Here is a 12,923-nt window from a genome sequence, read left to right as displayed (position 1 = left end):
TCTGCTGCTCCGCTGTCTTGTGCTCTCTGTGTCAAATAAGTAAATAAAATCTTTTCAGAATTATTTATTTGAGAGAGAGCATGAGTGAGCATGAGCATGGGGGAGGGGTGGAGGGAAAGGTAAAAGCAGACCCCCCACTGAGCAGGGACCCCCCCCCCCCCCCACACACACACTGGGCTCAGTCCCAGGACCCTGGGATCATGACCTGAGCCCAAGGCAGATCCTTAACCGACTGAGCCACACATGCAGCCCTAAAAAAAAATTTTTTTAAAGATTTATTTATTTACTCATAACAGATACACACACACTCACAGAGGCAGAGACACGGGCAGAGGAGAAGCAGGCTCCATGCAGGGAGCCCGACGTGGGACTCTCGATCCCGGGTCTCCAGGATCACGCCCTGGGCCGAAGGCGGCGCCAAACCGCTGAGCCACCCCGGCTGCCCTTTTTTTAAGATCTTATTTTTAAGTAACCTCTACACCCACCGTCTGGCTCCAACCTACAGCCCGGAGATCAAGAGTCGCGCTCTCCACCCACTGAGCCAGCCAGGCGCCCCGGGAACATTTAGTTTTTATTTATTTATTTATTTATTTATTTTTTAACATTTAGTTTTTAAATTATTAACACTATTGAATAAATAGCTCCATCTCATTTAAATCTTACACCAACCATGTGTGGGATGGGCTTTAACAATCTGCATTTTACGTGAGTTTCGAGAGGCGGCAAAAGACCAAACTCCGGGCGGAGGCGCTGCAGGCCGGGGGAGCCACCTGGGGCTCCCTTGCACTCTCGAGACCCTCACGGCCAAGGACCGCCGTGGGTTACCGGCTCCCACTCACGTCCGGATTCCTTCCGCGGGAAGGAAAAAAAGCGCGTCCCGTCAACGCCCCGCCCCCAGCGGGCCCCGCCCCCGCCCCCGCCCCTCGGCGTCCGGGGCTCCCGAGGTAGCCCGCTGCGAGTCGGCCTTCTATGGGTGACCGGGCAGGGCTCTGGCCTCAGCCCCACCTCTCGCTCGCGGGAGGGCTCCGGGGCGCCTCCGCCAATGGGCGCCCGTGGTCCGCTCCCCGCCTTCTCAGGCCTCGCCCCTGCCCTTAATCCCCGCAGCTTCCGCCAGGCGGGCTCAGAGCCACGCGGCGCGCCCGCGAGCTTCCCCCCGGACCGCGGCTGTTACATCCATCCCGGGGTCCCCAGTCGCCGCCTTCCGCGCGCGCCCGGGGGCCTGGATCTCCCCTCCCTCCCGGACTCAAGAGCCCGGCTCTCCTCTTCCCGGAGCTCCGTCTCCCGCCCCCCGACTCAGCCTCCCCAGCCTCCGTTTCCAGGACCCCGGCACCCCGAGATCCCTCGCCCCCCGGATCTGCGCTACCAGGACCTGGCTTCCTGAGGACCCCTGCCGCTTGCACGCCTTGAGCCCTCATCGCCGAGGACCCCAGGTCCCAGCCTGATAAACTCCTGCTTTCCCATCCCTAGGGCCGAGGAACCCAGGGGCTCCAGATTCCGGGCGCCGGGCGCAATCTGGAAGAGCTGGGATCTCAGACTCTCCAGGAACCAAGGCGCCGTGAACTCCCGGCCCCCGGGAACCCTCCAAAGTTCCCGGCTCCAGGCTGTTACAAAACTCTCGGTTCTAAGGAACGCACGTCCGCGCGCCGGGAAGGAGCCCCAGGCGCGCGCCCCGCTTCCAGGCGCTCAGGAGCCCCGGGGCGCTCATCATGGTGGCCGATCCGCCCCGGGGAGACCCCAAGGGGCTCGCGGCGGCTGAGCCCACCGCGAACGGTGCCCCGACGTTGGCCCCCCTGGAGGACCCTGGCGCGACCCGAGGCGGCCGCTGCGGCTCCCGGGACCGGGTGCGCCGCTGCCTTCGCGCCAACCTGCTGGTGCTGCTGACGGTGGTGGCCGTGGTGGCCGGCGTGGCGCTGGGTATGGGGGTGTCGAGGGCCGGCGGTGCGCTCGCTCTGGGTCCCGCGCGCCTGGCAGCCTTCGCCTTCCCCGGGGAGCTGCTGCTGCGCCTGCTGAAGATGATCATCTTGCCGCTGGTGGTGTGTAGCCTGATCGGGGGCGCCGCCAGCCTGGACTCGAGCGCGCTCGGCCGCCTGGGCGCCTGGGCGCTGCTCTTTTTCCTGGTCACCACGCTGCTGGCGTCTGCGCTCGGCGTGGTCTTGGCGCTGGCGCTACAGCCCGGCGCCGCCTTCGCCGCCATCAACGCCTCCGCCGCCGCCACCGGCGGCGTGGAAGAGGCCCCCGGCAAGGAGGTCCTCGATTCGTTCCTGGATCTCGTGAGGTCAGAGCCCCCTCCCCGTCCGGTGGAGTCGCGGATGGTGGTTGGCGGGAGGAAAGGGGGTGCCTCAGCCACGTGGGGAGGGGACACGTGTTAGGGAGGGCGGGAGGGCATCCCCAGGGCCTGAGAGAGACCGGATCGGATGGTGAGGGACGGTGATGGTGGCCCTTTGTCAGAGTCCAGCGCTGAGGACAGAGCCCTGGGGAAGGAGGCTTCTAATGTGGGCGCCTGGGGACATGAGTGGGTACCCTAAAGAGGGTGAGAGGCCAAGAAGTCTTATGCTTGGGAGTTTGGGGGCAGGGAGGGGACATAAGAGGGTCTGCTGTGAGGACAGAGGATGAGTGGGGGGGGGGGGGCGCTTGGAAGGGGATTTGGGGGCTGTTAAGGGCCTCAGGATGGTGGTTCTGGATCCAGGGTCAGAGGGCTTAGTTCCCTTGTGTAAGGAGCCCCTGGGGGACCTAAGGAGATCTGGGTGACCTCCACAGGCCCCATTTCCCAGCCCCAGTGCTCCCCAGGCTACGTGTCACCCTGTCTTAACGAGGTTCTTTTCTCAGCCTCCCATCCCCGCCCAGTTCAGCGGGGCCCTGGCAGCTTCCCTTTTATATGTTCCTGCTAAACCCTACCACCTCCAAGGACTTTCCATTCCATTTCCTCCTGTCTGGGCTTTCCCTCCATCCGCCCCCCAACCCCTCTAGGCTGCACAGAAGGGGGCCAGTTTAAAAAGGAGCAGACTCCTTTTCTTCTGATCTTTGCTCTCTGCCCAAGAATGGCACACACCCCACCCCACCCCCCCACCCCCATTTTGAGGAGGGCAGACCCCTGGGTTTACATGGCCTGGCCTTTGGGACCTGCTGATTCAATGTCTCCAGGTTGGTAGGGGACTTCCTGGAAGTGGGGAGAGGAAATGATGAGTCACGGAACTGGGTTCTCCCAGCCGTCTGGGGTATCTGTGCCCGTGGAGATGCTGAGATGAGAGCCCTCGGGGAGGGCTTGGTGTCCAGAAGCTGCAGTGGGTGGGTGCCTGTTGGCTGGGGGAGATTAGCTGGGTTCTGATCCAGCGCTGCCGGGCCTGGGTGGGTATAGGCCTACTGGCCAATGGACACACCCACTGGGAGGCTGTTTATGTGCACAGGCTTCCCCTTGTGCCAAAATAGAAGTAACACGCACACTGGGCCAACTCCTCGGAGACTTAGCTGGAACATCTCAGAGCCACACAACTTTATAGCCAGTTGACACACAGCTGGACACAGGCACTCAGACACTCAGACACTCAGCCACAGATGGGACCTCTCTCTCTCTCTCTCTCTCTCACACACACACACACACACACACGCACACACACGCGCACGCGGTATACTAACATCCCTTTACACAGCCACTCACTGATGCCAATAACTACACCAGTGCAGCGAGAGTTGCCTAAACATTCATGCTCAACACCACGAACATACCCAACTCTGTCCCACATATCTGAACACGAACCTGCACCCCCAACCGGATACCAATGCTTGAGAAACTGTATACAGGCCCACAACACAGCTGTTCACCATATCACTAGGGAGGGACGACACCAGAACATGGCATGGTTAGAACCACGCAGACAGCTGGCTGGGTTCAAATCCCAGCTTGGCTGTCTCCTGGCTGGGCAAGTTTCTTTCCCTTTTTGTGCCTTGGTTCTCTTTTCTAGAAAATGGGGAGGAAAGGGTGTTGTCAGGAGGATTAAATGGGTGGATTTAGGGGCGCCTGCCTTGGTGTTGATCCGTCAGGTCTCGATCTCAGGGTTGTGAGTTCAAGCCCTGCTCTGGGATCCAAGCTGGGCATGGAGCCTATTTAAAAAATACAAAATAAAAATAAGTGAGTGGATTTATGTCACGCACAACAGGGGAGACTACAGACCCATTTGCTGTAACTTTCATCCCACTCAGACACAAGAGGCTGTTGAGGCACAAGAGGCTGTTGTTCAGCTCCCTGACCGGCTCAGTGGGGTTTAATGTGTGCTGCTGCACAGATACACATTCATGACACACACAGCCATCCCTTGTCTCTCTCTCTACCTCTTTCGGAGGCACCCAGACCTTCCCCAAACCCTCTGACCCACTCAGACCGGCCCCAAGGCCCCCAGGGCCAAAGGGTTTCTCAGCCCTGCAGGAGGAAGTGGCTGATGCAAGATGCTCTGGGTATTAAGTTTGCTCCCTGGGGTGGAGCTGAGGCCCCGGTGACTGCCCCAGCCTGCCTTGGGAGGCCAGCATTCCTCACCTTAAATCCACAATCCCTTGGGCCTAGCATGCCAGCCTCTCTACCTCCTGGAAAAGTGTGCAGGTCAGGGCTCAGGTCTACCTGAACACACCTGGCCTGAGGCATAGGTGGGGACCACATTTGGGTGCCAATGGGGCCTCCCAAGTTTGCTTCCATCCCAAGAGGCCAATTCAGTCCCTCACATCCCCCCCAACTCCCCCCTGTGGTTTTTAATAACATGCCCCCCTCCCTGTCTGTCTCTACAGAAATATCTTCCCCTCCAACCTGGTGTCCGCAGCCTTCCGCTCAGTGAGTCCTTGGGGGTATGTCCCGAGGGGTGGGGGTGGGCAGGGAGGGACACAAGCCCCTGGCAGCCCCTAGGCACCTGCTTTTGGGTGGTGCCTGGAAAAGCAGATGTGCCCCTGCATTTATGAATGGGATTATAGGGTTCTAGGGTAGCCTCTGAAACCATCCATGCCTAATTCTCCTAATTGAGAAAGGAGACTATGGTTTCTGAGCCCCATCCGGGTTCTAATTCAAGCTTTGTGATCCTGGGCAAGTGCCTTTTCCTCTCTGAGCCTCAGTTTCCGCCTCTGGAAAACAGGCATATGGTATGAACATCCTACCTCAGCAGGGTTGCAGGCAGGATACAAGGCGATTGGTTGTATTTGGGGGGTGCTTAGGGCCGGCTTTGAGCACTGTTAGTGCCAGGATGGAGTGGGGGAGCCTTGGTGGCAATTGATACTGACTCTTGTCCACCCCCACCTGCAGTACAGTACCACCTATGAACAAAGATGGATCAATGGAACCATGGTGAAGGTGAGAGCAGGGGAAGGGGGGTGGGGCCCCATCCATTGGCCCATTTGGGGTTTTTCCATTCTGTTCCCACCCCAGCCTGGGTTTGCTCCCTGGGGCTTCTGACACTTGGTGGTACTTATTTTATACTCTCAGTAGCCACCGCCCAGTTTCTGGTTTCTCTGTTTTGCCCCCTGCTCCCTGGTCCAAGCTTCTCTTCTGCTCCCACCCCACTTGCCCCTGCCCCCTGTCCAGTTACCTTCCCCCCGCAGCTCCCTCTCACCCACCTACCCTCAACCTGGCACAATGTATTCTTTCCAAAGCACAAACCTGACCCTGTCTCGCCCCCTACCCACGGCCCCTTTATGCTCCCCACGGCCCTCGGAAGAAGGCCCAGGCTCCTTGCTCCAATCCGTGAGGCCCTGCGATGTCAGGCTTCTGCCCAGCTGCCCACCCAGCCTCGTGTTTTAGCTCTGGCTGGCCTATCCCAGCCACAGTGGATTTCTCTCTGTCCCTTGAGTGCCCAAGGCTCTCTCATTTCCAGACTGATGCACATTGTTTCCCCTCTCTCGAACCTTCTGCCACCTGTCTTTACCTGGTCAGTCCTCTTGTTCTCCAGATCTCTTGGCCTCTTCCTCCGCAGAGGCCTCCCGGACTCCTTCCTCCTGGCCCCCTCCCCGAAGCTGGCATCCGCCCTCAGTTCCCACACTCCCCTGGGTTTCCCCATTCTCCAGTCACTCTGGCTGGCCTCTGGTGACAGGTCTATTTCTCCTGGACCCAGACTGAGAGCCTTGGGAGGAAGAGACAAATGAGCTCCAGGAGCTGTCTTGTCTGCGTTGGGTCCCAGCAAGGCCCCAGACAGGCCCTTAGAGACTGTGCAAGTTGACTGAGCATCTTCCCTTCCTTCCCACTCTGTTCCTTGCCCAAAGGTGCCCATTGGGGAGGAGGTGGAGAGTATGAACATTCTGGGCCTGGTGGTATTTGCCATTGTCCTTGGTGTGGCCCTGCGGAAGCTGGGGCCTGAGAGCCTTGGGAGGAAGAGACAAATGAGCTCCAGGAGCTGTCTTGTCTGCGTTGGGTCCCAGCAAGGCCCCAGACAGGCCCTTAGAGACTGTGCAAGTTGACTGAACATCTTCCCTTCCTTCCCACTCTGTTCCTTGCCCAAAGGTGCCCATTGGGGAGGAGGTGGAGAGTATGAACATTCTGGGCCTGGTGGTATTTGCCATTGTCCTTGGTGTGGCCCTGCGGAAGCTGGGGCCTGAGGGAGAGCTGCTCATCCGCTTCTTCAACTCCTTTAATGATGCCACCATGGTGCTGGTCTCCTGGATCATGTGGTAGGTGGTGGGAGGGGTGTGGAGGAGCAGAAGGATGCGGGATAGGGCAACCCTCCATCTGTTCCTCAGAGCCACACAGCCTGGATTCACACCAAGTGTTGCCCATTGCCAGCTGTGTGACTTTGAGCAAGTGACCTACCCTGTCTGTGCCTCAGTTTCTTCATTAGAAGATGAGGATAGGACAGTGCTGTATTACAGGGGAACAGAGACCAATTGAGCACCTTCTCAATCCTCTTTTTTTTTTTTAAGATTTTATTTATTTATTAATGAGAGACAGAAAGAGAGAGAGAGAGGCAGAGACCCAGGCAGAGGGAGAAGCAGGCTCCATGCAGGAGCCCGACATGGGACTTGATCCTGGGACTCCAGGATCATGCCCTGAGCTGAAGGCAGATGCTCAACTGCTGAACCACCCAGGGATCCCCTCTCAGTCCTCTTAGAAGGTAACAAGAAGCCAGCTGAGCTGTGGCCACAGCTTAACAAATGCATCTCCATTGAAGAAAATTTTATTATTATTTTTTTTTTTCCATTGAAGAAATTTGCATGTGATCAAACATCTGAGTTATCATGAAGATGACATGAGTAATAGGAAATCTAGGTAAAGCACTTGTAAAGTGTTTTAAATGATTGGCACCTCCTGAGCATTTACTTAATGTTAGCTGATTATCATTATGAGTTTTGTTAAACCTCAGATAACGGGGACACACACACACGCAGGCCTCTGGCTTCCACCCTGCTCTTTCCCAGCCTCCTCGTCACATCATCCCACGCTGATTCTCAGGACCTACCATAGTTCTAGAAGGTGGGAAGTCAGAGAGATGCCAGGTTTGCTGCGTTTTTGGCCAATCCTATCCTCCCTCCCCATCCCAGTTCTGGTGTAGCTGACATCTAAGAAACTGCTGTGCAGAATTGAGTGCACTCTGCCAGAGAGTCAGGGTAGTGGTTAAGAGCAGGCCCCTTGCCTCTTCCCACTTGTGTACCCTAGAACAAGTTACTTATCTCAGTCTGCCTTGGTTTCCCTACCTGGAAAATGGGACTGATAGTACCAGCCACAAATGAGTGTAAAGTTCTTGGGACACCACCTGACCTATAGCATGCCTATAATAAATAGTATCAGCTAATATTTATCAAGTATGTCACTTGTATGACTTCTAGGCACAACCCACTGGCCAGAGCTTGGGCATTTGGCCAAAACTAGCTGCACAGATGGCTGGGAAATGGGCCCTTTCTTCTGTTACCCAAAGAGATGAAGGGATTTGGGAGACAGCCATCATGATCAAACCGGGAGGCAGTCTGGGGAGGCCCCCTAGCTGGGAGACATGAGCACCCCTGGGAGCTTTACTCCAGGAAAGGGTGATAATAATTCCAGCAGAAGTTTATAGATCACTTATTGTGTACAAAGAGCTTTCAAGTCATTTCACCTGGCACCTCATTTCCTCCAACATTCCTATGAGGCCAGTAGCCTTAAAGTCCCTGTTTTACAGACCTATTAGATTTTAATTCAACTATAGCTACAGAGGAGCTTTTGTGGGATTGTGGTAAAGATTCATTCATGTTCAAGGGCTCACTCAGCCCATCATAAATGCTTCATATCTGTGGGCTGTTATTAAGACATGAGCCACAGACTTCATTTCTCATGATGTGGTGAGAGATTGTATTGGTTTAAATCATCCTAGCTGCTTTAACAAACAAACCCGGGAAATGTAAATGACTCATGGAGGTCAGGTTATTTTGTTTTGTTTTTTTAAGATTTTATTTATTTATTCATGAGAGGCAGAGACATAGGCAAAGGGAAAAGCAGGCTCTCTGCGGGGAACCTGATGTGGGACTCGATCCCAGGATCATGACCTGAGCCGAAGGCAGACACTCAATCACTGAGCCACCTAGGTGCCCCTGGAGGTCAGGTGTTAAGACCAAATCTGGCAAATGGCGATAGAAGCCTCCAGGCTTCTTTTATCCCTGCTGTACTATTTTCAAGGGGAAAGAGCTGGGACGGTGGCAGGGAATGTGCCAGAGCTTCAGCACACACTGCTCTGGGTGTTTCCTGCCCTTGAGGGAGGCTGTGATCAGGCTGTGTACCGAGCACAAAGCCTGGTCCTCCCGGGTGGCACATGGTCAGAGGCTGTAATCTGTCTCCTGCAATTAGGTATGCCCCTGTGGGCATCTTGTTCCTGGTGGCTGGCAAGATTGTGGAGATGGAGGATGTGGGGATGCTCTTCGCTAGTCTCGGCAAATACATCCTGTGCTGCCTGCTGGGCCACGCCATCCATGGGCTCCTCGTGCTGCCCCTCATCTACTTCCTCTTCACCCGCAAAAACCCCTACCGCTTTCTGTGGGGCATCATGACAGCGTTGGCCACTGCCTTCGGCACCTCTTCTAGGTATGGCCTTGGGGCAGACTAGTCCAGGATTTTTAAACTAAGGGGCCTGAAGTGGGCATCAGATATCTGTAGACCTTTGAAATTTTGTGTTTGGGGACACTGGATCTGGATACAGAGGCCATATTTTTGTGAGTTTCTGATAAGGTCCAGCAACATCCCCCCACGTCCCCCATTAGAAAACCACTGGGTTAGAGATTTCTTCTTCCCTTCCTGAGAATTTCTCCTCCCGGACAAGGCCTGGCCCTGGGGGAGCAGTGGGTAGTGGTCTAGTGCTCCCTGGATCCAACCTCTGGGAGCCCTTTCCACCCTCTTCTAGGTATTTTGTCCACCTGTGTCCTCAGAACCCGGCCCTCCCGCACAGCAGCATCCCACAGAAGCCTGTTATTGGTGGAGGTCCATTATTGGTAGAGCAGGGAGGGGGTGTGGGTCAGTGAGCTCCTAAGCATTGTAGAAATTAGGTTGGGATTTTTGTGTGTATTTTGAAGGACAGCAGTCTGTACTCTCCCAAGGGGCCCAAGACTCATAAATTATGGAATGCAGGCATTCTACAGGACCCTGGGTGCCGCTGGCTCTGGGAGGAGAAGGGCATGGAGAGCAGGGGAGAGCTGTGGGTGGAGCCAGTGGGTGTGGTTGGGCGGGACTTCATGGGGGTGGGTGGGGCTGCGCTGACACCACGCCCCCCTCCCGCCCCAGCTCAGCCACGCTGCCTCTGATGATGAAGTGCGTGGAGGAGAAGAATGGTGTCGCCAAGCACATCAGCCGCTTCATCCTACCCATCGGTGCCACCGTCAACATGGATGGTGCGGCGCTCTTCCAGTGTGTGGCCGCAGTGTTCATTGCACAGCTCAACCAGCGATCCCTGGACTTTGTGAAGATCATCACCATCCTGTGAGTGTGGGTGCGGCGGCCATAAGGACCCCCGGCCCGTCTGACCCCCTCTCCTGAGAGTGCACGCCGGGCTCCCATGGGAGCAGGGCTCCCGTGACAGCTTCTCCTGCTAGCTACCAAGGCTTCTGACCCTGACCTCCCCTTGCTTCCCCCAGGGTCACCGCCACGGCGTCCAGTGTGGGTGCTGCCGGCATTCCCGCTGGAGGGGTCCTCACTCTGGCCATCATCCTGGAGGCAGTCAGTCTGCCCGTTCAGGACATCTCCTTGATCCTGGCTGTGGATTGGCTAGTGTAAGTGTGGGTCTGGGGCTTTGGGAGTCTAATGGGTATCCCTGGGAAAAGGGGATTGAGCAAGAGGGTCATTGAGAGGGAGTAAGAAGAAGAGAGGAAGAAGGGGTGATATCTTGATCCTTCTAGTCAGAGGGAAGGAAGGGATCTTGGGGGGGGGGTCTCTCTCTCTCTTTTTTTTTTTTTTAAATCTAAGAAGAATCCCAGAGAGAGTGTGCCCTAGTGGTGAAGAGTAGACTCTTAGGCCAGGCTGCTTGTGTTCAAATCCTAGTGCCACCTCTGCTAGCCCTTATGACCCTGCTTGAGTACTTCATCTCTCTTATCTCAGTTTCTCCATCTGTAAAAGGGAGGGACTAGCTTCTCTTTGAGGATCAGATGACATAAACATGTAACTCCATTATAAGAGCCCCTGGTAAGCAGTTAATGCTGTGTCATTGTTGGCAATCACCGTTGTGCTATTAAGAGCATTAACGATTGGAAAAGTTTGGTCTCACAAGTTTAAAACAAGAGTTACTGTTTCTCAGCCACATCACTCCTAGGTATAATGCCAAGAGAGTTGAAAACATATTCACAAAAACTTGTACACGAACATTCATAGTGGCGTTATTCGTGATAGCAAAAAGGTAGAAACAACCCAATGTCCATCAACTGATGAATGGATACATAAAATATTATATATCCAGAACAATGGAATATTATTCAGCCATAAAGTGAAATGAAGCACAGACACATATTTAGACGCTACCACATGGTGAGCCCTTGAAAACCTCATGCTAAGTGAAAGAAGGTGGACACAAAAGACCACATATCATATGAATCCATTTCTATGTGATGCCCAGAATAGGCAAATCGACAGACAGTAGATTAGCAGTTGCCAGGGGCTGGAGAGGAGGGAATGGGAGATAACTGCTTGGTGGGTGTGGGAGTGTTTTTAGAGTGATGAAAACATCCTGGAATTAAATATCAGTGATGGTCGTACAACTCTGAATATACTAAAAAACACTGGGGTGGAAGGGAGTGGAGGGGGGGAGAAGAGGGAGAGGGCGAGAGAATTGTAAGCGGGCTCCACGTCCAGCACAGAGCCCAAGGCAGGCTCGATCTCACAACCCTGAGATCATGACCTGAGCCGAAATCGAGTTGGATGCTCAACTGACTGAGCCACCCAGGTGCCTCTGGATTGTATACTTTGAAAGGGTGAATTTTATGGTATGTGCCCTATAGCTCAATTTTCTCAAATGGCACACACAAAGTATAAGGAGAAAGCAAAAAGAGATCTTGTATTATAAAGAGAAAGGCCCGAATGAGAAAGTATTTCGAGGGGAAGAGGAGAAGTGGGATAGGTCTTCTGAGTCCCCAAGAAAAGGGCAGAGTGACTTTTTGATGTTCCAGGAGAAGCAAATTTTGTGTCTTATTGGAAGAATTGTTTGGGTTCCTGGGAGGTTGGAGGAGGAAATCTTTGGAGTTCTGAGAAAGAGAGAGTATAATGGGATACTTTGGGATTCCATGGGAAAGAAGAGAGGTATTCTGGGTGAAAAGATCTTTGAGGTGTTGTTTTTATTTTTTTAAGATTTTATTTATTTTTTTTATTCATGAGACACACAGAGAGAGGCAGAGACATAGGCAGATGGAGAAGCAGGCTCCCTCTGGGAAGCCTGATGTGGGTCTCTATCCCAGGACCCTGGGATCATGACCTGAGCCAAAGGCAGACACTCAACCACTGAGCCACCAGGCGTCCCCATCTTTGAGATTCTAAGAAGAAGGGTTATCTGGCATCCTGGAAGGATGGAGGGATAAGCTGAGTCTAGGAGTAGAACAACATCCCATGAAGGAAGATGCGATGGGGACTCCTAGTTTTGTGGGGGGAGAAGTGGGGGGTTGGACACTACCCTCTCCCCTCCCACTCACTTTCCTGTCACTCCTGCCCCTTCAGAGACCGGTCCTGTACTGTCCTCAACGTGGAAGGTGATGCCTTTGGTGCAGGACTCCTCCAAAACTATGTGGATCGCACAGAATTGCGGAGCTCGGTGCCAGAGCTGATCCAAGTGAAGAGTGAGACGCCCCTGTCTCCACTGCCTGTCCCCACTGAAGAGGGGAACCCCCTCCTCAAACAGTGTCCAAGACCTGCCGGGGATGCGGACCCCTGCGAGAAGGAATCAGTTATGTAAACCCCACAGGGACTTTCCCTACCCTGATTGGGGCACTCTGGATATTGCGATCACAAACTGGGGCTCTGGAGGCCCTGCTGCACACTCAGGACATCCAGAGGCTCCAGCCTCTCCCCCTGCCCCCTCCACCAACATCAGATCTGGGAGGCCTCAGTGCTGGGGTGTATGTATGTGTGTGTCTCTCACCAAATCTTCCCCAGTTCTCAATTCCCATTCCCACCCAAGGCTAGGAAACAAAGATGGAGAATTAGTGTAGTAATGTCCTTCTGGACATTATTACAGGGCACAGGGCACAGATCACCACGTGGATTTCTGCCCTCTTTGAGGGAAAGGATATTCCAATGGGTAGCTGGCTCCTTTGCTGGTCATTTTTGTGGTTGAGTGTGTGTGTGTGTTTGTGTGTGTGTGTGTCTGGTGACTCTACGGTAATCCCACCTTGTCCCCAGGACCTCTGTTCCTTCTACAGTAACAAACACTCCAGGGGACCCTGCTGGGGTGGGGGTGGGGGCGCAAGGACAAAGACTGCTGTCACTCCAAAGGACATTTTTGAGCAATAAATTGTCAAGTATA

The 12,923-nt window shown here is 54.5% G+C and overlaps 1 protein-coding gene across 1 annotated transcript; it reads left to right on the top strand.

The window, feature by feature from the left end:
• Positions 1-1,100: 1,100 nt before the first annotated feature.
• On the top strand, positions 1,101-12,923 carry SLC1A5 (solute carrier family 1 member 5). The gene is made up of 8 exons (XM_072755477.1): positions 1,101-2,275; positions 4,774-4,816; positions 5,279-5,326; positions 6,470-6,636; positions 8,780-9,013; positions 9,707-9,901; positions 10,057-10,191; positions 12,119-12,923. The coding sequence occupies exons 1-8, from the start codon at positions 1,707-1,709 to the stop codon at positions 12,351-12,353; spliced, it is 1,626 nt and encodes a 541-aa protein (XP_072611578.1). The 5' UTR covers positions 1,101-1,706; the 3' UTR covers positions 12,354-12,923.

The sequence above is a fragment of the Vulpes vulpes genome, chromosome 1 (assembly GCF_048418805.1).
Source record: "Vulpes vulpes isolate BD-2025 chromosome 1, VulVul3, whole genome shotgun sequence".
Classification (NCBI taxonomy): Eukaryota; Metazoa; Chordata; class Mammalia; order Carnivora; family Canidae; genus Vulpes; species Vulpes vulpes.
Note: the sequence above shows the minus strand (reverse complement) of the source record. Positions and strands in the feature narration are given on the sequence as shown.

Excerpts from the sequence above, each read along its gene's own strand:
- SLC1A5 (XM_072755477.1), top strand. The coding sequence starts at position 1,707 with ATGGTGGCCGATCCGCCCCGGGGAGACCCCAAGGGGCTCGCGGCGGCT. Across the intron at positions 4,817-5,278 it reads TGTCCGCAGCCTTCCGCTCA|TACAGTACCACCTATGAACA; the intron begins GTGAGTCCTTGG and ends CCCCACCTGCAG. Across the intron at positions 10,192-12,118 it reads CTGGCTGTGGATTGGCTAGT|AGACCGGTCCTGTACTGTCC; the intron begins GTAAGTGTGGGT and ends CTGCCCCTTCAG.